We start from the raw sequence: 21,415 nt of genomic DNA, 5'->3' as shown, positions 1-21,415 counted from the left end.
TGTAGAATATGTATGTATATTTAGGATCATTAAAAAGAGAAAAGAATATGTAAATGTAGACATAAATTATGGAATGAAAATAGTAATGAATTGTAAAATGTAATATAAATGTGATTATATGATGGAGGCTATAGGGAGGAAATTCCCTTAGCCTAATGGAGGGATTATGATAATCCCTGGTAGGCAGTATATACTGAATATCTATATGCATATATGTTATGGCTTGGTTGACAAAGTTCATCCAAGAAGAGACGGATCTGGTCGGTCCTCTCTAGTAGACTTGGATGATGAGATGCATCATCCAAGGCAAGGAATTGATCATATATGATGGCCTTCCTTGGTATGGCTTGGGTGTAAGAAATTAAGTCCAAGACAGGGATCGAATTAACCTTCGATTTCCTGGATGGCTTGGGTGTAAGAAATTACATCCAAGATAGGAATCGAATTAACCTTCGATTTCCTGGTATGGCTTGGAACCAAGATGGGTTCCAAGAGGACGAGCTTCACAGCCGCCTAAGGACAGGTCCTAGTGCTGCACTCGTATCCTTTTTAAGAATTGAGATTAGTGTTAATTAAGTAATTGAACTTTATTTGCAAATTAGATTAGTTATCTATATATTTTGTTGTGTTCTAACAATCTGTTTTGCAGGAAAATTATCTCTAACTAGTAGGGACATTACAGTGGTATCAGAGCATAATCCGACCAACCTGTAGGAAGGATTCTTAGTTTATGATCACATATCGGAGAAAGAAAGGTGCAAAAGCAATGGCCGATCAATTAGCCAAACAACTTCAGACTTTCATAGAACAAACCAATGAGAAATTCGAAAGAATGAGCCAACTTATCCTCCAAAGTACAAACAGCAACAATAGAGATATTCCAAACCCTAGAAGAGAGACACATTCTAATCACACCGATAACGAACGATCTCCTCAAAGTTCTAGACAAACAATTCCCGAATTTCTTCCTGGAGAAGAACATGTGGGAGAAGAAGAGGAACAAGCCACACTTGGGGTGGAAGAAATCGCCCAAATTTATGCTAGATTAGAGCCAGAAGTTCAGAGGGTGGTTTCCTTCGGGGACTTCTGTGAGTCCAAGACTAATGAAGGTAGAAGGAGGAAGCCTATGGGTAAAGACCTCAAAGCTAAAGTCAACAAAATGTCCCTACCATGCTTTGACGGGTCAGGGAAGGATATCGCCCAAGCTTGGATCCAAATACTAGATACATACCTTTCATACAGCCCCATGACTAAAGGAGATGCTATAAAATTTGCCATACTCCATTTAACCGAAGCATCCCATAATTGGTGGCATAACGGTCTCATTACCCTAGGACACAAAAATATCTCCACCTATAATGAGTTTACCCAAAAGCTCATCAGCCGGTTTGACCAGAAAAACTCCGGATGGTACTTCCAAGAGTTAACACACCTTAAGCAATCAGGAACCATTGAAGACTATATAGACCAATTCCAAAACCTATCAGTGATGGTCCCCGATCCATCCCAAAGAAGGCTTACTTACATGTTTTTAGAAGGCTTGAAAGACTCTATTAAAAAAATTGTAAAACCCTTGGAACCTCAGAATTTAGTAGAGGCCATTAAGAAAACTAGGATGGTCGAATTTAGTGCTCCCAAGAACACCTCAACCAAAACACTGCATAGGAATGAGGGACGACCACCAGGAGAGGCCCTGCCGCTTTGTTGTGACGTATTCACGCATCGCCCCATTGCAAATGGGGACCCCTGCTTTTTGCCTTCTGGGGTGTGTTTTCTAGGTCTTTTAGGGTTTTGTCTTTTAGCCTTTGCTTTTCGAGTGTCACCAGGGGGATCACTAGGATGGCAGGCTCTGCTTGAGCCGGGGTGAGTCTTTGGGGCCCCAGAATTAGGGTTTCTTTGAGAGTCTTCCTTAGGGCCTGGTTTTGCTCTTGTTGCTCATTGTGTCTTGCTTGGTGAGTGAGTGTCATTCTTGAAGGTCCGAGCTAGGTCAAGTTGGTGAGTGATGAAGTCTGGAATGTCATCCTGATCTTCAAATGCCCTGAAATTTGGCTAAGTCTGGAATGCCCTGATCCTGAAATTTGGCTAAGTCTGGAATGTCCTGATCCTGAAATTTGACTAAGTCTGGAAAACTGAAGAATCCTCCAAAAACTAGATTTTGCAATATAACTTCTGGAGATCCGAAACCACTCTCAAACGTCCTGACAGTATATATGGAATATAACATTTAAGTATAAGAAAGAAGAAAGATATAAGGAAATGTCACTTATACTTAAATGTTATATTCCATAAAATGATCCTGACGGAGAGTCCAAAATGTCAAATTTCGCTCCTGACCCTTCCAAAGGGTCCAGAGCGAAATTCTTGAAAACACTAATTTCTCCCTTAGCCAAAGTCAGGATCAAGATGGAGATGCATGAGGAAGTATCTATGTTTGCCTCCCAAGGAAGATTAGAGTTTGAAAAATCAAGAATCAAGGTCAAAACATGATTTTCGCTCCTGACCCTTCCAAAGGGTCCAGAGCGAAAATCCTTATAACCCTTGTTTTTTTCCTTATTTTGGCTAGGAGTTGGCTTGATGGAGGTTGAATGGGTATGTTTTTGCCTTGAGAGGGAGTTAGAAGTTTTGAAGAATCAAGATTTTAGCTCAAAAGGAGAATTTCGCTCCTGACCCTTCCAAAGGGTCCAGAGCGAAATTCCCTATAAACTTCATTTGCTCCCTTGTTTTAGCTTGAAACCTTGCTCCTTAGATGGAAAACGATCTATATTTGCCTCCAGGAGAAAATTGAAGTTTGAAAAATGAACAATCAAGCCCAAATGGTGATTTGTAAGGCATCTTAAAGGGAAGAGTGGACATGTTTGGACGTTGGAAATGTTTGAAAGATTTGAAAAAATGAAGGATTCTAGCCAAGAAGGTGAATTTCGCTCCTGACCCTTCCAAAGGGTCCAGAGCGAAAATCAACCTAAGAATCATTTCTTGCCTTATTTGACAAAATTTTGATTTGTAAGGAATCTTAAAGGGAAGAGTGGACATGTTTGGACGTTGGAAATGTTTGAAAGATTTGAAAAAATGAAGGATTCTAGCCAAGAAGGTGAATTTCGCTCCTGACCCTTCCAAAGGGTCCAGAGCGAAATTCCTTGCAAGCCTATTTTTTGACCTTGCTTAGACCACAAACCTTGTTTCTTGGGTGAAGAATGATGTTTTGTTACCTTCCAGAGAAGATTGGAGTTGAAAAGATGAAGGATCAAGTCAAGAATGAGATTTTCGCTCCTGACCCTTCCAAAGGGTCCAGAGCGAAAAATCCTCCTAGACCTCATTTCTTTCCTTATTTGGCCAAATTTTGATGTCCAAGGTATGTTGAAAGAGAGAATGGGCATATTGAAACCTTTGAAAGAGTTGAGGAATGAGTGTTTTAGCCAAGGAAAGAAATTTCGCTCCTGACCCTTCCAAAGGGTCCAGAGCGAAATTCCTTACAAGCCTATATTTTTTACCTTGCTTGAGCTTAAAACCTTGTTCCTAGAGCGAAGAGAGATGAGATTTTACCTTGCAATGAAGATTGGGTTTGAAAGAATGATGATTTTGGTCTAAAAAAGTGAATTTCGCTCCTGACCCTTCCAAAGGGTCCAGAGCAAAATTCCTAAAAACCCTTATTTTCTTAGCAAAATCAACTCAAACTTGGGTTTCTATAACTTGGATGTGAGAGGAGAATTGTTTTCTTGCCTTTTAAGGTGGATTCAAGTTGAAATGATGGAAGAGTGAGCCTAAAACAAGATTTTCGCTCCTGACCCTTCCAAAGGGTCCAAAGCGAAAATCCTAAAACCCATCATTTTCTCCAAAATTTGTGCCAAGCCATGCCTAGACTAAGGTGAGGGATGCCCTTGAGATTGCCCTTGAATTGATTGTTGTCTCAACAAATGATGATTTTGGGCTAGAGGAAGAATTTCGCTCCTGACCCTTCCAAAGGGTCCAGGGCGAAATTCATTGTAGGTCCTGTCCCTGGCCATGATTTCTAGCGAAATTCTCTTTTCTAGTCACTTTGAGGTCAAGCGAAATGTTGCAAGCATGGGAGAGGGATCCAAGGATAAGAGTCCAAGTAAACAAAGTGAAAAGAATGGAATTGAGTGAGGATAAACAAGCAAATCATGAAATTCGCTCCTGACCCTTCCAAAGGGCCCAGGGCAAAATTGTGCAAAACCTATCTTTTCCCTCAAATTTATGCCAAGTCTAGTGTGAGTCAAGATTAGAGGTGTCCTTAAGCATGTCCTTGAATTGTCAAGAGTCACCAAATATGAAGAAATGAGCTCAAAATGAGAATTTCGCTCCTGACCCTTCCAAAGGGTCCAGAGCGAATTTTCTCAAAACCACCTTTTTTCCCAATTTTGTGCCAAGCCTAGTGCTGACTAAGGTGAGTTTTGATGGGAGATGTCCTTAGAAATAACTTTGACTTCTCAATGATTATCAAATGTGAAGGAATTGAGCCTAAAAAGTGATTTTTGCTCCTGACCCTTCCAAAGGGTCCAAAGCGAAAATCTTAAAAACAATCTTTTCTTCCAAAATTTGAGCAAAGTCAAACCTGGACAAGGGTGAGAGAAGTCATTTGGATTGCCTTAGAGTGGATTTTAGTCACCAAGAATGCAAATTTTGAAGCCAAAATGATAATTTCGCTCCTGACCCTTCCAAAGGGTCCAGAGCGAAATTCCTAGGATCACCCTTTTTTCCTTACAAATCAAGTCAAGTTTTTGGTTTTTATGGCCTAGATAGGAGTGAGGCGATGTGTCCTTGATCTTGGAGGTGGATTGGAGTTGAAAAGATGAGGAAATAAGCCTAAAATAAGATTTTCGTTCCTGACCCTTCCAAAGGGTCTAGAGCGAAAATCCTAAAAACCATCTTATCCTCCAAATTTTGTGCTAAGTCAGGCCTAGACTAGGGTGAGAAAAGCTATTTGGAATGCCTTGGAAAGATGTTTGATCACCAAAGATGCAAATTTTGAGCTAAAATTGGAATTTCGCTCCTGACCCTTCCAAAGGGTCCAGAGCGAAATTCTGGATAGGTCCTGTCCTTGGCTAGTTTTTTGAGCGAATTTGACTTTTTAGGCCTTGTGGAGATCAAACCAATGTTGCCAAGTTGGGAAGTGGATTCCATGTGAGGGAATCCAGATGAAATGAAGTGAAGAAAGTCAAATTGGGTGTGAATAGGCAAGCAAAAAGTGAATTTCGCTCTGACCCTTCCAAAGGGTCCAGAGCGAAATTCATCAAAATCACTATTTCCCCTTTGTGTCAAGATAGGATTTTGATTCCTAAGGCATGAAAAGATTGGAGGTTATTTAAGCCTTGCAAGATAAATTGAAAGTGAAGAAGATGGAGGAATAAGCCTAAAACAGGAATTTCGCTCCTGACCCTTCCAGAGGGTCCAGAGCAAAATTCCCAATTTAACTCAAATTGCTCATGATAGAGGTCAAGGTGTGGATCCCTGGGCTCTGGAGGAAGGAAAACTAGTGTGTGCTCGCCTTGGAAGGTATTTTGGAGAGGAAACATGATAGATTTTTTCCTAGAAAGTGAATTTCGCTCCTGACCCTTCCAAAGGGTCTAGAGCGAAATTCTTAAAAACCTCTCTTTTGCCCCAAATTTGCATCAAGATTGGTGTTGGTTGAGAATGAGGGCGTCCTTGGGCATGTATCTAAGCAAGTACGGCTGCAAAGTGAGAACAATTTGAGCCAGGAATGCAAATTTCTCTCCTGACCCTTCCAGAGGGTCCAGGGCGAAATTCTTATAGGGCCTGTCCCTAGAAAGAATCTTGAACAAACTTCATTTTGATGTCTTCTTGTTGATGATTTAAGGTATAAAATGCTATGTTAGAATAAATATATTATGTGTCCTTAATCATCTTATGGTTTGTCTTGCAAATGAAAGAAGACCAGGCCAGATCAAGGATGACCTTCTCTAGTCCAGCATCAACAAGGACGACCTTCTCCAATCTAGCATCATCAGGGACGACATCTTCTAGTCCTGCATTCCAAGGAAAGGTACACCATCCATCCTGCACATCAAAGACAAGGAGGTCAGAGCAAGGATCCATTGGAGAAGCAGACAGTTTCAGAAGAGTTAACTAAAGTTAGCTTCTCAGCATCATCAAATTGAATATCTACCAAGTTGCAAGTGTCAGACAAGGTGGCATCCCAGTCATCATTCCTCCAGTCGGATTGGTCCACCTCAGCGTATCCAGATTCAATGTACCTGACTCATCAAAGATGGCACTAACTTTGATGTACCTACCTGTTGACGTGTATTTTGTACACAATCATACACAGAATAAAATACCCAAAGGCATCTTATCCTCTCTTGAATAAAGTCGCTAACTGCTGAAGATTTCGCAAGAAGGATCAGTTAGGATGACTCCAATGCTCTTTTTAGTAGGGTCTCTACGTGTGGATAAGCACCAGTGGTCGTTGTGATTGCTGTGTCATCAAGGGGCCTTACGTTGCCGAAGATTTTGCTAAACTAAACAAGCTTTTCAAAAAATATCAAAAGGATAGGGTTTGCAAGAGGTCTAATCTAGTCTAACCCTAAGAATGACTTGATGTGGACTAGACTTGGTGAGATTCAACCAACTTCAATATTGCCATAAATTAACAACTCAATTGAAATTGATGCGATCTTCTAAGGTAACAAATGATTTTTCAATACATCAAAGATCAAGAACACTACCACGAAGGTACATATCCAAGATACAATAACGATTGAAGATTTAAGCGATTCAAATATCTCCAGTCGACCACGCAAGGCGTTCCTACAATCAGCAAGAAGCTAGTGGTTTGGAAAACGAATCCTACCAAAGATCAAGTCTCACACTTTGTCCTTCGAATTAACACACTACTTCGATTGAGAATGATTCAAGGAAAATGAACAACCATGAAGATAACCAAAAGAATTGCAACAAAACACCACAACTTCAATATTTCATTGATCTCAAAGCCATCATGTACAACAATTGCTTGAATTCCTTTCTCAAAGCTCAATCTTGCTACAAAAGTAAATTGCTTCTAAACTCTAATCTCTCTAATACATCAATAATTTCTAACTCTCTCTAATTTCTAGTTACAAAATGAAATGAAATGAGGGTATAAATAGCATCCTCAATTACAATGAACGGTCCAGATCAAAAAGCAGATCAACGGTCAAGATCATGACACCTAAACCCTAATTAGGGTTTGTTACAAATAGCCTCCTTTTTACTGAACAATATTAAATGCATAGCCAAATATTAAATTTGGCACAAAAACCTAGGAGACATAGACCAATGACAATTAAGATGCCATGTCACTTATAACAACCTTTCATCTAGAATCTTATTCCCTTTCCAATGCTCCTTTTTAGCATATGCAATGAATCTTGATACGATTCCTTCGATCTCAGCAATTGGAATCTCGGGAAGATTCTTCATTCTTTCTTCCAAGTGGATGACCTGATCAAATGCCTCGAGAAGAGCAGTGTCCCATCCAGGTTCAAGTTCCTTAGTCTTTTCAATCAAGAGCATGGTAGCAAACATCTGGTCCTGTTGCTCATCTGTGATATTAGCGTCCTTGCAAAAGATGACCTTGATTCTATCCTCCAATTCATGCAAATCCACAGCTGTCTCAACTTCGATCCTCCTGTCAAGAATAGTACGCAGTACCTCAAATACTTTGTCCTGGATTGGGTTGATCAGCTCCTCAACATGGCTACATCTAGTACTGATGTCCTCGAAGAGAACTTCCTTCATCTGGAGTAAGGTTGACCACTGAAGTAAACTGTGAGGTCCTCCATCCATGATCTTTTCCTGCGCTAAGACCTTCCTTGATGTTTGTCTGATTACCCGCAAGACAGGGATGATAACATCTTTGGTATGAGCAAAAGCGGCTACTGTTATCATCAAGTTGTGGATGATCTCAAGAACCTGGATAGCCCTATGAATGGTCTTCATCATCCTTGTTGCAAATTCCATGGCAACTGTATGAGATTTGTCCATCCAAGTACTCATACGCTGGACCATACTCCTGAATCTCTCTGCCTCACCAATTGATTGAAGGGGAAGTGCCTGCACGGGTGATCTTGCTGGATCCTGACGTCCCAAAGGCTGATTGAGATGGCTGAAATATGTTCTCCATGCACCAACTTCTCTCTCAAGCTTTCTATTTTTCTCCATTTCTTCCCTAAGCTTATCTTTCAACGCCTCAAACGAATCGGTGGCATCATCTAGTGTCTGCTCGGCTGTGAGTGGACCAAGCTCAAATGTCTCTACATCATATTCTTCTGCTAGGATCTCACCTTCATACTTGTCCACTGCCGGTGTAGCTATCTGTAACTTTCTGGACCCAGTCTCATCCCTAATCATCTTGGACATCTTGGTAGCCTTCTTCTTCTCTGTCACTTCCTGGAAATGTCCAACAAGGCTCTCTAAATCAATCACATTGTCTTCGTCCTCGATCACAATCACCTTCGTTAATCTTTCCTTCAACCAATCTGGGATAGCCGATCTTGTCTCTTTAACCTGTATCTCCTTATGCAATGCTTCTTCTTCTCTAGGAGGAGATGTTACCTCGTCATTGTTCTTGTCTTCATGTAACTCATAATCTTGGAGAGATCCACTTGGTGACCCTCGAGGTGCCTGTCCTTCTTTATCATTCTGTACCATTGACTCCATAAACTCTTCTACTTCAAGTGTCCTCTTCTCTTGTCGAGAAGATGTGCTGGATGAGCGATCTCGGTTGGCCCCTTGCTTCTTCTTGGAAGATTCTTTCTTCTCAGGTCTCTCTTTTCTCTTCGAGCCTCTTGGATGGAGATCGCCTTCACTTGCACTTCGAAGGTTGCCTTCACTTGCATTTCTGGGATTAGGATTACCTTCGCTTACACTAGCTCCACCTTCGGCTGGTTTCTCTTCCAAAGTGAAAGTCATAGCTATGCCTTGCTCTCTCAACTTCTGATGCTGCACATCAACCCATCTGCGAGTACAAGACAAGACTGGAGCCATCAAAGCATCTAGATCCATGACCTCGGGCTCATTCCAATCTAACCTTACTGATTTGCTTTCTCGGTCATAGGATGACTGGAGATGTCTGCCACTGTCCTGAGCTTGGTCGGCCACTCTGTAAATCTTGCATTTCCTGATGAAATCCAAAGGCAATCTAGAATGCATCTTTCTTTTCACTTCAAGATCGTCTAGGAGATTCATCATAAAATCTTCTATCTGAAATTCATGCTTAAACTTCCTACCGACTGTCTCCTCTATATATCCATGTGGATCAAAGCTTTCTCTCAAAGCAAAGAATGAAAAAGGATACAAAGCTAACTCCTTCTCTGCGTCATCCATGGCTAAAGCATTAGGACATACCTCAACTGAATTGCCTAAGATGATAGGTACAGGAACTCCATTTCCATGTCTGTGTCTGAATGCCTTCGCATAAGCTGCCAACTGTCTTGTTACCTCAAGTAACACTATTCTGTTTGTCGGATATCTCGGCAACATGTATGGAGGTGAAGGACATCCATGAACTCTGATATAAGTAAATTTCGGAAATTGGATAAACCAAGCACCGTACCTCTTTACTAGTTCCTGTGCATCCTGTGATAGCCTATTGCGAATCCCACCTTGCAACATCCTGGTGATGTTCATCGTGAAGGTATCATTAACTAACTTGTAGTTACTTCCTGGCGGATGATGCAAATGGACATAGGAATCACAAACCCTGACCTCGCCGGGTCCTCTTCCAATCACTCCTCTGTAAGGTAGTCCTGCGTACTCAAAGCTCCTGATTAAGGCATATATGACGTATGAACTCATGTGGAAGGAGTTGGTAGCCTTGAGTCTCCTCAACTGTACGTCCAAGCAATGGCTAATCATCCTGGCCCAATGTATTGTTCCTTTTCCTTGAACTATCACCTGGATGAAGTAGAACATCCACTTCTCAAAATAGAAGGCCTGAGGGGCTCCTGTGACTCGGTTGAGCATTGTAATCAAATCTCTATACTCCTCCTGGAAATCAATCCTATGCGGTGTGTTCGGTATCTTGCTCAGGCGAGGACGACTTTTAAGCAACCAGTTCTTGTTGATGATGCTTAGGCAAGCATCTGGATCATGTTCGTACATGGACCTGGCTCCTTCTATGCTCTTGTAGACCATATCCCTGTGCTCTGGAAGATGGAAAGCCTCACTTATAGCTTCCTCTGAAAGATACGCCAAAGTGTTTCCTTCCTTGGACACGATCGTTCTGGATTGAGGATCATAATGACGAGCACACTCGATCATCAACTCATGGCACTGCACTGCTGGAGGGAAGCCAGCCGCCTTAATGATGCCACTTTCAATTATCCTCCTGGCGACAGGTGATGGCTTGCCAATATAGGGGACCTCTCGAAACTTCTTCATACTGAAGTTACCCAAGTTGGTATCTCCAATGTTGCTCCACTTAGACACGATCTTGGTCTCCACTTCTTCGGTCTTTTGATCTTCCTTCATGAGAGCTGGACGACTGGTGGATGCTCCTGCCTTCGGGGTCGCCATACCTACACAACATTTCATAATAAGAAACTAGATTTTGCAATGTATAACATAGATTAGATTAATTTTAGGAAACTTCATGATAAGTCCTTGAGTTATCATTTCCTAAAAAACGATTGAGCCACTGAAATTCAAAATTTCAAAATTCAAAATTTAAGGCAATGACGATCAAAATTCAAAATAAGGAATCACATCGCCATACCTTATTTGAGAGCTAACTCTAAAAATGCAAAATAAAGAGAATCGCCTAGGCAAAAATCAATGTTTGAAGCTTTTCCACGTGATCTCTCTTCAAATGAACGTCCACTTTGCACTTCGCCACCTTAACTCAAACTTGCACCACTTGGAATGGAAATTCGCTCCTTGCTTGGAATGGAAATTCGCTCCACTTTGAACACAATTCGCACCTCTCCAAATCGCATGTGAAGGATGTTTGAATAATGATTTGAAAATGAAATAAACACCCCCCCTTTATAGGCGCTTACCTCATGCATTACCTTAGGCCGACTTGGTAATTAAAAGATAATTAAAAACAATTTTAATAAAAAACCAATGGCCGACTTTGTAAGAATTTAAATCCAAGCGCTTAATTTGATTTTTTACTTGAATTAATAATTAATTAATTAATGCCTTCGTTTTTTATTAATTCGATTTTTTTAATAGGCAAAAAATTAATTAATAAATGTCATGCGCTATTTTTAAATGCTATTTAATTGAATTTTTTAAATTTATCGATTTTTAGCATTTAATAAAATCCAAAAAATGTTTTAGCGCCAAAATTTGAAGTTGAGAAATACGAACCATATCGCTCTGGTCCCTGGGAGAGGGACAGGAGCGAATTGTCATTTTAACCTGGATTCTCGCCTTCGACGTTCAAAATCACCATCTCCACGTTGAAACTGGCATTTTCGCTAGGAACCTCAAGCTTGATCGACTTGATTTTGTGGATGAGTGCCTCCTAAGGCTGATATCGCCCTGGTCCATTGGTGAGGGACAGGAGCGAACCTTATGTTTTCTCCTTGACCTTAGCTTCTTCGATCACCAATTTTCATCATGAGGAAGAAACAACGTTAGTCTTTCACTCCATGCTTGCTTCACTTAGCTTTTACGAGGCATATTTGAAGTTTGAAGGATTTTCGCCCTGGTCCCTTGGTGAGGGACAGGAGCGAACCTGGTGCTCTAGTCTAAATTTGCCGTCTTTCAACCTTTGCTTCATGTTCATTGCCTTCCAAATGATATCTTCGACCTAATACAATCTTGCTTTGACATGATCTTCGAAGGAAAATGAGTGTTTTAATGAAAATCGCCCTGGTCCTTGCCTGAAGGACAGGAGCGAACTTTAGTATTCTGGGCTCACCTTTGTTCTCATCAACTTGCAATTGCCTTCACAATGTAAAACGAGGTCCTTTGATCCTTATTGAACACTTGAAACGTGATCAAAATTCAAAACTTAAGCCTTCATGAAGATTTCGCTCTGGTCCCTGCCTGAGGGACAGGAGCGAACTTAAGCATATAGTGCAATTCCTTCATCTTTGGCGGTCTTTGATACTTCGTTCTTCGTCGAGACACCTCAAAATGTCCTTACCACCTTATACTTTGACTTGGAATGACTTGAATTTGGGTGGAAGGCAAGATAGCTACCATTTCGCCCTGGTCCCTGGCTGAGGGACAGGAGCGAATTTTCACTTATAGGCTCCATCACACTTTGCTAACTTCCAAAATTATCTTCAATGGTCTTGTAGTACCCCCTTTCATTCATCTTTGCCTTGGAGTTCATTCTAACTTGGTGAGAAATTGACCTAAGGCAAAAATCACTCTGGTCCCTTACTGAGGGACAGGAGCGCCTAGGCCAATATGGAGTTCACTTTGGTGTCTTGCACTCTTCAATTTGTCTTCAACAGGTTCGTTACGCCTTCTTTGTTTGCCTCAAACTCAAAACTTGCTTGATCTTTGCCCAAAACATGCCTCATGAGGAAATTCGCTCTGGTCCCTGGGAGAGGGACGAGAGCTACCACTGAATTTCGCCCTGGTCCCTGGCTGAGGGACAGGAGCGATTTAGCTTCAAAGTCATGTTTTCCTCATGTTTGCACTTCCAACCTATATTCAACTGATGAAACATATTTCCTTTGATCTTCTCAAATCGTCAAATTGTTCAAATCCTGCAAGGACAAGGCAATGTTTGATTTTGAGCTCCGGTCCTCCACTGAGGGACAGGAGCGATTTTTGCTCCTGGCACATTTCCATGCTTGTGAAATTCTTCAAATTATATTCAACGGAAAGATCATGCCTCCCTTTATCATTTCCAGTCAAAAATTTGTCTTGATCCTGCAGAGACAGTAAAATCTTGAGAAACAAGCTCCGGTCCTTCACTGAGGGACAGGAGCGATTTTGCTCCTACAGGCCAAAATATCAAGATTTTGGGAGTTTAATCACTTCACAAGGCAAAAACAAGTCATTTCCCATGCCCGGGATCAATTATCAAAATTTTCAAAATTTGGTCAAAATTACTCAATCGGACAAAAATCCAAAATCTCATCATTCACACTTAGACAAATTTGGACTCTGCATTCAAAATTCCGACTGAAACTAGACCAACTCACTTAGCCTCTGGCGAATTCACTTTATTCAAAATTGCATTCTACGGGAGGAAGCTCAAAAAGCTCCCAAGATTGACTGGACTCTGGCCTGAAAACGCAGTAACGGAAACCCTAAGGCTTGACCCTGGTCCAGACAACTAACAAACTAAACCAAAACCCTAAAAAGCAAAGCGAAAGGCGAGCAAAAACGAGCAAAAAGAGGGGGTCCCCATTTAAATGGGGCGATGTGCGAAATGGTCACAACACTACCCCGGTTATCCATTGGTCGAATATTCCAGAGAAGACATGTGTCCAAATAATGCAATTATTTCATTTGCTAGAATTGAGTTGTTGTAACAAACCCTAATTAGGGTTTTCATTGTAAAATCTCGGCCATTGATCTCAAGTTGATCTGAGCCATTGAATTGTATTGAGGGCACTATATAAGCCCTGGCTCGTCATTTGTAAAGAGGAATGGTTAGCTAATAGACAATAGGGAGAAAATAGTTGATAGTCGGTGAATATGTAGTAGAATAGCAGATAGAATAGCAATTAGAGTAGACTAGGAAGACAAGACAAGACATTGTTGCCTTAATTGTAAAGGCTTTTTTTTTCATTGAAGATATGGTGAAATATGTCGTTTCATTGCAATATGCATGGTCTCTTGTTGAATATTCATTTTAGATGATAGATAATTAAATTGAATGAAAGAAGTCGTTGAATGCACCTGTGTGGAATCTGTCTAATCCATACCACTAGCCTCTTACTGATTGTAAGTGCGCCCTGCGTGGTCAACTGGCATAAAATGAGCTTAATCTCAAGTCGTTACACGTCTATTGCTCATGTGTTAACTTGAATGATGATTGGTATCTGATGGTGTTCGATTTGAATATATTTGAAGCATCCCCCAGAAGATCGCACTGAGTTGGTGTTGAATTGTTCAACTTGATGGTGAGACCCAGCCCAGTAGGACTCCACCTAGTTGTTCATCCATCTTCTCGCATTCTAGGTAGTAGAGTAGACGTCCTGAACCCTGCATCTTTTGTCATTTGTTTGTCTTCCAGTTAGTTAATAGGACCTGTGATTCCAGCAAATCAGACGTTTAGGTCGTCAAGTGTAAGTCCCCTTGTGATTCCAACAAAATCACATCATACCACAGAGAGCTTATCCACACGTAGAGATCCTACATAACAGAACCTTGGAGTTACTCCAACTGATCCTTCAGCGAGATCTTCAGCAGTCGGGAACTTTGTTCAAGAGAGGATAAGATACTTCGGTATTTTATTCTGTGTTTGAATGTGCATAAAAAACACATCAACACGCTTTTGCAAGAAACCTTGGAGCTTGAATCACCAATGTAAGGAGAGAGAGGAACTCATGGAGAAAGGGTTATGTTTCAAATGCAAGACCCCATGGGGGAAAGACCATGAATGTAAAAGAGGATAGTTAAATAACACAGAAGAAATACAGGATGAGGAAAGACCTTATAAAAGGGCCAGGTTTGAAAGCAGCAAACCAGGCACCTTGGCAGTCATCACTCAAGGAAGTGGGAATAGATGCTTCAAACTCAAAGGGATTATCAAAGGACAGAAAGTAATCGCTTTGGTAGACACAGGAGCCTCACATGACTTCATTAGCAAACACTTAGCAGCAAAGAGAAGGTTAAAAACTCAAGAATTTGGAGGGTTTGAAGTGATCATGGGCAACGGAGTCTTAGACAGGTGCACTAAAATTATACCTCAATTGGAAGTCACCCTGGGGGGCATACAATTAAGAGGAACTTCTTTGTGGTGAACCTAGAGAATGACATCATTTTGGGGATGCCGTGGATAAACTCATTGGGACGGTTCACCATGGATAGTTCAAACCAGGAGATATGCTTCCAACATGAAGGGAGAGAGATAACATTAAAGGAATTCCCGATGGCTCTCCAAAGATAGTATCATGTAATAAAATGGAGAAAATCCTTAGGCATGACCAAGGAGAGTAGGTCGCCCAATGTATGGTCTTGGATAAATCTCCGACTGAAGGTCAAATCGTTCATAGTGATATACAACCCATCCTTAGGAGACACAAAAAAAAAGTCTTCGAAGACAACCCCCGGGCTTACCCCCAAAAGGGGGATTTGAACACTCCATTGAAATTAGAAGGAGCAAAACCTGTCATTACCACTCCTCACCACCACCCCCACAAAAAAAAAGAGGAAGATCTAAATATGCTTGAGGACAAGCAAAATTGAGACGGAGGGATTGTGATAACCCCTACGGTATCACATGATGTAAATTTATTAAATAATGTTAATATTCTAAAGAGGAAATAAATCATTAAATATTGTTAATTATATAAGGTTAATATAAATAAACGATTAAAATGTTAATGTATTTAATATATAAAATAATAAAGTAAAATATTATTAAATAAATGATTAAAATGTTAATGTATTTAATATATAAAATAATAAAGAAAAAGTATTATTAAATTAAAATATTAATACAACACTATAGACTAAGCTATGAACCATGCAAAATACAAAGGGAGGCCCCACGATTACCCCCCACACGAAGTGGTGCGACAGTAATTGCAGCCTGGGCTGCGACCACCGCCACATCCCTTGGGACATTAAGATAGAGACAAATTCTTTGGTATGCTTCTATGTTTGCTCTAAGTTGGCAATTCGGGTACAAGTGTATAGGAACCAAAACCTGATATGGTTGTACTCCAATTTTTCCCTTGGGTACGGAAACAGAAATATATGTATTCAACAATATAAATTATAAGAATAGTGATACTCATAATTGCCAAAGAATAGAAGATTCAAATACTTCACATTCATAATTTGCAAAAATGAATATACTCAAGTCTCAAAATGTCATTACACATTGAAAATTCAAATTACAAACAATATTTAATATTCATATTCTTCTTCATCAGAAGAATCAAGGTCAACATCAAAATTTGGTTCAATTTCATTTGAACCACAAACAATTGGATTGCGACTCCCACTAGTTTTGTCAAGTGTAAAACCTAGTTGAATTTCATTTTGCAAACATTTGACAAAATACCAAAATTATTAACAATACAAGGAAAGTGATTTCACAAAACTAAACAAACAGCTGCTACATATGCATAGTGTAAATCAACTGAAATCAATCTCATTAATGCTTATGTAAAGTTTACTAACCTCATGTTCACAAGTACAACTCACAAATGCAACTGAAATGATATTTAATTGCTTGCTTGCTGCAACATTCTGATATGAAATGTTGTTACAAAGTTATGACAGAGCTGGGAATGGATGGATAAAGGAAATGGCATGCCCAAAATGGTGGAGATAAATTGAGGTTACAATGTATCAAACTACGCTTGGGTATGGCATTAGGTACTTCCTAGATGCCTAGGTTCGCTTCAAGTCCTTCACAGAAGGACCCATAGCGAATCGGGGCACCCAGGAAGTATTCTATGCATACCTAGAGCTGTATTCAAATTGTGCACATGCATGTGGCATACCCGTACCAGGACCCGAGCTTTACCAGCACTACCCAGTAGTAGAGTATTTAATGTTGTGAAAATTAACATAGAATGGTTATAATATGAGTTTTTTTTTCTCAGTATTCCACATTACTATCCTTTGCCTTAGACTCCTAATGATGATTTCCATGTATATAAATCCAAAGACACAATTTAGTCAGAAATAGTAGACAATATCATAAATAATAAGGCTTCTATCTGATTTATTTTAACATATTTGAACCTTATAAGAGTACTTGCCAAAAATAAATATAGAAAGCCAAACTATATTGAAACAAAACCCTATTGGCTTGATATCAACCTAAAGAAGTGTGTTTGTCTGGAATTTTTGATCTTGACTATTCAAAAGAATTTAAACATTTCAATTGTCAACAATAATATCAAGATGATTGTTTAGATTATCAAGGTTAGGTTGGGACAAATTTCCTTTTTAGTAACAAGTGTGATAATTTGGAGCTTCAATTTGATAGTGGCCATCAAGTTTCAATGACAAGCGAGTAGGGTAGTGATAATTGTATAATCAAGTGGGATGCATAAGTATATACATAACAGTATATGGACATTGTGGAAGTGGAAGGAGAACGGTCCCCATTAGAAAGATAAAAATCAGCTTGTAGTGATAAAAAAATGAATTGTAGCAATATTTTATATCAAAATGAAGGACCAATGTTATCAGGAGAGACACGTCTCCAAACCCCTGGGATCCATCCTCGAGTCCGGGACGCGTCTATTGTACCCGAACCGTCTCAAGAGACAAGTGAGTTTGTAGGATTCGTCGGCCAGAAGTTTCTCGCCATTTCTTGAAGTCTGCCACTCAAAGTTTGACGTCTCTAGCAAGAAAAAGGTCAAAACGCAAGTAAAATAAACCCCACAATGCTTAAAATATTGATGAGACCAAACACAACCTGACAAAAAGAGAAAACGCATGACCAAACACAGCGCTGCTAGGGTTTTCAGGTTAAAACACACGTTCAAATATGACACTACTGGAAATGCATCTAATGCAGATACCTGCTAGGGATTCCGGGTTTTCTCCATTGTTTTCAAACACATAAGATGGAAAAGTTTTTGGGTTTTTCAAATTATTTGTTTTCGTTTTTTGGATTTTTTAATTGCTTCTAAATTTTGAATCCATTATCGATAAGTGATAGCTGGAGGTTTTCTTTATTTTATTTAATTTTTTCTCTTTTTTAATTTTCTAATTTCTAAACTATTAGTATGTATATGATAAAAATTATTAAACTATTAAAAACAATAAAATCTAAAAGTTGAAACTAAGTATAAACTACATATATCTATAGTAAAAATTAAAAGTTTTTATACATAACAATAAAAACGTGAAACTAAGTATATTAATATGATGTATTAAAAAATTTAAAAGTTAAAAGTAAAACCCAAGCCTTTGACATTTGACATTTGACATTTGTGTATTTAAACTTGAAAGCTAATGTTAATTTGTTAAACTTTACCACTGTTCTTGTTTTCAAAGATCTATGTTATGATATTTTCTGAAAATTATCAAATTATATTAAAAAAATTGTCATCTCCAAGCACCCTCATCTCCTATTTTTGAAATTTTGTCGTATCGGTACCAGTACACATCTCCAAAGTCTCCAAGTACCCCCATCTCCTAGTAACCTTGTGAAGCACTGTTTTGGTTATATTTATGTTTCCTACATATTCTATAGGCTTAATGCTTTGTTAATTGGTGAAACTCAATGCTTAAATGCATGTCCTGCAATTGTTAGGGAACAACATTCCACTAAGCCTCCTCATATACAAGGACGTTGAAAAGGCTTGCGACTACATTAGCAATACATGAATGCTTCAGACATATAGCATAGCATTCCATGCATGTTAAATAGGCATCAAGCAAACTAATATATATCTTGAGAGAAGTCATGTCCTAGTCTTGTGGTTTTATCTTAATCCCTCCTGAAGCAAGCCTAATATATTTTCTCTTTAACAATCCAAATAGATTTCAATGGCAACTGTCCCATTGAAAGGTAATGTTCCTCATGCTTTGATTTTTTATTGAAACTTGTACCTATAATCTCTCAAATTCTCAACTCAAAGTCCATCAATGTTTTTAACTACATCATCCACTTAACACAAAATCAAGGAAATTTACTTGAATAGTCATAGCTAAAATTATGGCTCAAATAGTTGCTCTCTTCTTTTGTACTAGCATGTCCTTATTACCTAATGGAAAAATATTATACACTCCCTTTGTGTTTTACAAATCTGCTAAAATAGTTATAAATGAGAACATTTCAATATCATTTATGGTCTTTTGAGATATAAGATTCTATTTCAAACGATTTTTTTCTATTACACCATCATGAGCTATTTAATTCAAAACCTATTAAGTTGAAATTTGCAATTGCTTCCTTTGTCATATAGTTTCCCTTTCGCACTCTTAATATAGTTCTCTTTCACACTATTTTATAAATTGCAAGTATGATTAAATTACAAATAAGAACCAATGGATTCCCATTTTCTAATTTATGATCTCTTCTCAGCAAAGGAAAACTACTTTTTAATGACTTTCTTGAGCCTAAGGATTTTGAGATCCTGGAGGCCAACTTGGATGGTCATGAGGTTGAGCAACTTAGGAGAGGCTCTAGACTAGGAGTTTCATCATCAGGACCTGTAGCCCTCTAGCATAGCTATGATGGTAAAAGCAAGAGTTTTGCTACCTTTGATTTTTTGGAACGTTGTACTTAGTTTATAGGTTGGCTTTGTACAAACTATATTGTAATTGAAATTTTATCAACTGTAACCATCTAGTTATTATTTATGCACAATTAAGTATGCTTTGTGCAACGCAATGTAATCAGTGATATGAATATAAACAACAAAAACCGATGTTATAATTCATGGGTTAAACTCTCTATTTTTTTTCTATGTATATCTTTGTGCTATGGAAATGCACTTTAAATTTAAAGAAAAAAAAGTAGTAGTTGTCTTTTTTCTACAATTTTTTATGTTTTTTTTCTAAATCTGATTTTTCTCAATTTTTTCCTAATATTTTTTTTATAACCATAACTGTTGGTTTGCCGATATTTTCCCCAAACGATTTTTTCTGCTATGGATTATCATGAAACACCCCATTTTGTCTCTTCATTTCCAAGACAATACGAAACATCCAACTTTGTTTCTTCATTTCCTAAGGAAGATGAAATGTCCTGCAGTGTCTCTTCATATATCAAGGCAAGGAGACCTTTTGTTTTGCATGGTTAGCACCTTTTTAAAGACATGAAGAGGGAAAATTAAAGGATTGGATGTATGTTTGAGTGTTATAGTGACTCAGAGAAGAAGAATTCAGCTGAAAAGAAAAGTGGAAGACTTGACAGATAAGAAGAACAACTAGAAATTGTATCTCGTATCTCCGTACTTGTTTGTTTTGAGTAAAAATAATCACGTGCACAAATAATTGCTGGTACCAGCTAGCTTTTCCTCATCTTTGGGTTTTCCAGGATAAAAACTGTGTTGCATTTCAGAACTTTCTTTGTTTCTAGTTCTTATCTCCAATTCTAAGCAGAATTTCAGTCCTCTAATTAACTGTCATTTCAAATTTTCAAGTAGCACAGTAACATAATTGTGTGATTTGTTAATTTCTACAATTAAATAGAGAAACTATGGATCACAACCGGACTATATTGAGATAAGAAAATTCTATTTAGCATAGATACTAAACAACAAGATGCATCTGCTTACTCATTGCTTCAACAGTAGTTGGATCATTATCCGCATAGCATTCCAATTCTTCCTGAAGATTTATTATCAGAAACCACATCATTCCAATCAGTACAGTGGCTTGCTTCCAGAAACAACCTTTCAAATGCACTTTGAACCAAACAAATCAAACTTTCTCACTGCAAGAATTACCTTAAGTTTTCTGTACTCTTTTTCAATCTTTTTGAGGTCATTCAAAGCAACCTCTCTCTCAACCTGGGAAAAGTATGTTGAAATGAAAATAGCAATTTAGAATGTTTTCTAAAATTGTCTTCTCTTTTCACAACTGATTAATGTGATCATGTGGAATTAAAATGTACATACAGAATCTTCCCTGCCCTTCTGTAAAGATTCTCTTTGCAAATCCAATTCAGCCCGTCTTTTCTTAGCACTTTCCAAATCAGCTTCCAGTTTAGAACGTGCTTGTCTCAGCTGTTGCATTTTTAAGAAGATATCAATTTCGAATGTATCAAATTGTTTGAAACCAAATGAATCTCAATTCCTTTGAAGTTTTTTTTACCAGATTGCCAGCACAGCTTGGAAGGCTCCAGAAAAACACCTGCCAAAGCAAAAACAAACCAAATTAAAAAATGACAGAGATAGAATAAGCGTCTGCAGACGACAAAAAAAAAAAAAATATATGAATTTCGAAGTATAGCATTGTTTATTTCTGATGAAAGCATAAATGTTTATCATTTTTTTTCTACAGTGGCTATTATACCCACTTATTGGTGGTTCCTAATATTAAATGTCAGGCTACTAGCACTTAGTATTACTTAGATTATGATTTGATTGTTAGTACTCTGCTCATTTCCTAAATTACATGTAGCATGATGTTATCACCCCCTCATGCCACTCCCAAATGAAAAAATAAAAACTTAAAAATTTGGTCTGTCATCATCCCCATCTTCCATACAGGCAGAGTCTGCAATGTCCCCATTTTCAAATCAGGCATTCAGATAGAAAATAATTGAATTTGTCCAGATAAGTAATCTCAGACAACTTATATTTAACTAATTATATAACTTGAATAGTTTAATTGA

At 38.6% G+C, this 21,415-nt stretch overlaps 1 protein-coding gene across 2 annotated transcripts in view; it reads right to left on the bottom strand.

Annotated features, from left to right (window-relative positions):
* LOC131079420 (meiotic nuclear division protein 1 homolog) overlaps positions 1-21,415 on the bottom strand; it is a 120,710-nt gene that overhangs the window by 29,336 nt on the left and 69,959 nt on the right. For both annotated transcript variants that reach the window (XM_058017365.2, XM_059207139.1), the window contains exons 4-7: positions 20,893-20,931; positions 20,697-20,804; positions 20,526-20,588; positions 20,355-20,406 (exon numbers count right to left, since the gene is read on the bottom strand). In XM_058017365.2, the coding sequence (XP_057873348.1) occupies positions 20,355-20,406; positions 20,526-20,588; positions 20,697-20,804; positions 20,893-20,931 (262 nt within the window). The remainder of the gene's footprint in view (positions 1-20,354; positions 20,407-20,525; positions 20,589-20,696; positions 20,805-20,892; positions 20,932-21,415) is intronic.

The sequence above is a fragment of the Cryptomeria japonica genome, chromosome 6, assembly GCF_030272615.1.
Source record: "Cryptomeria japonica chromosome 6, Sugi_1.0, whole genome shotgun sequence".
Lineage (NCBI taxonomy): Eukaryota > Viridiplantae > Streptophyta > Pinopsida > Cupressales > Cupressaceae > Cryptomeria > Cryptomeria japonica.
Note: the sequence above shows the minus strand (reverse complement) of the source record. Positions and strands in the feature narration are given on the sequence as shown.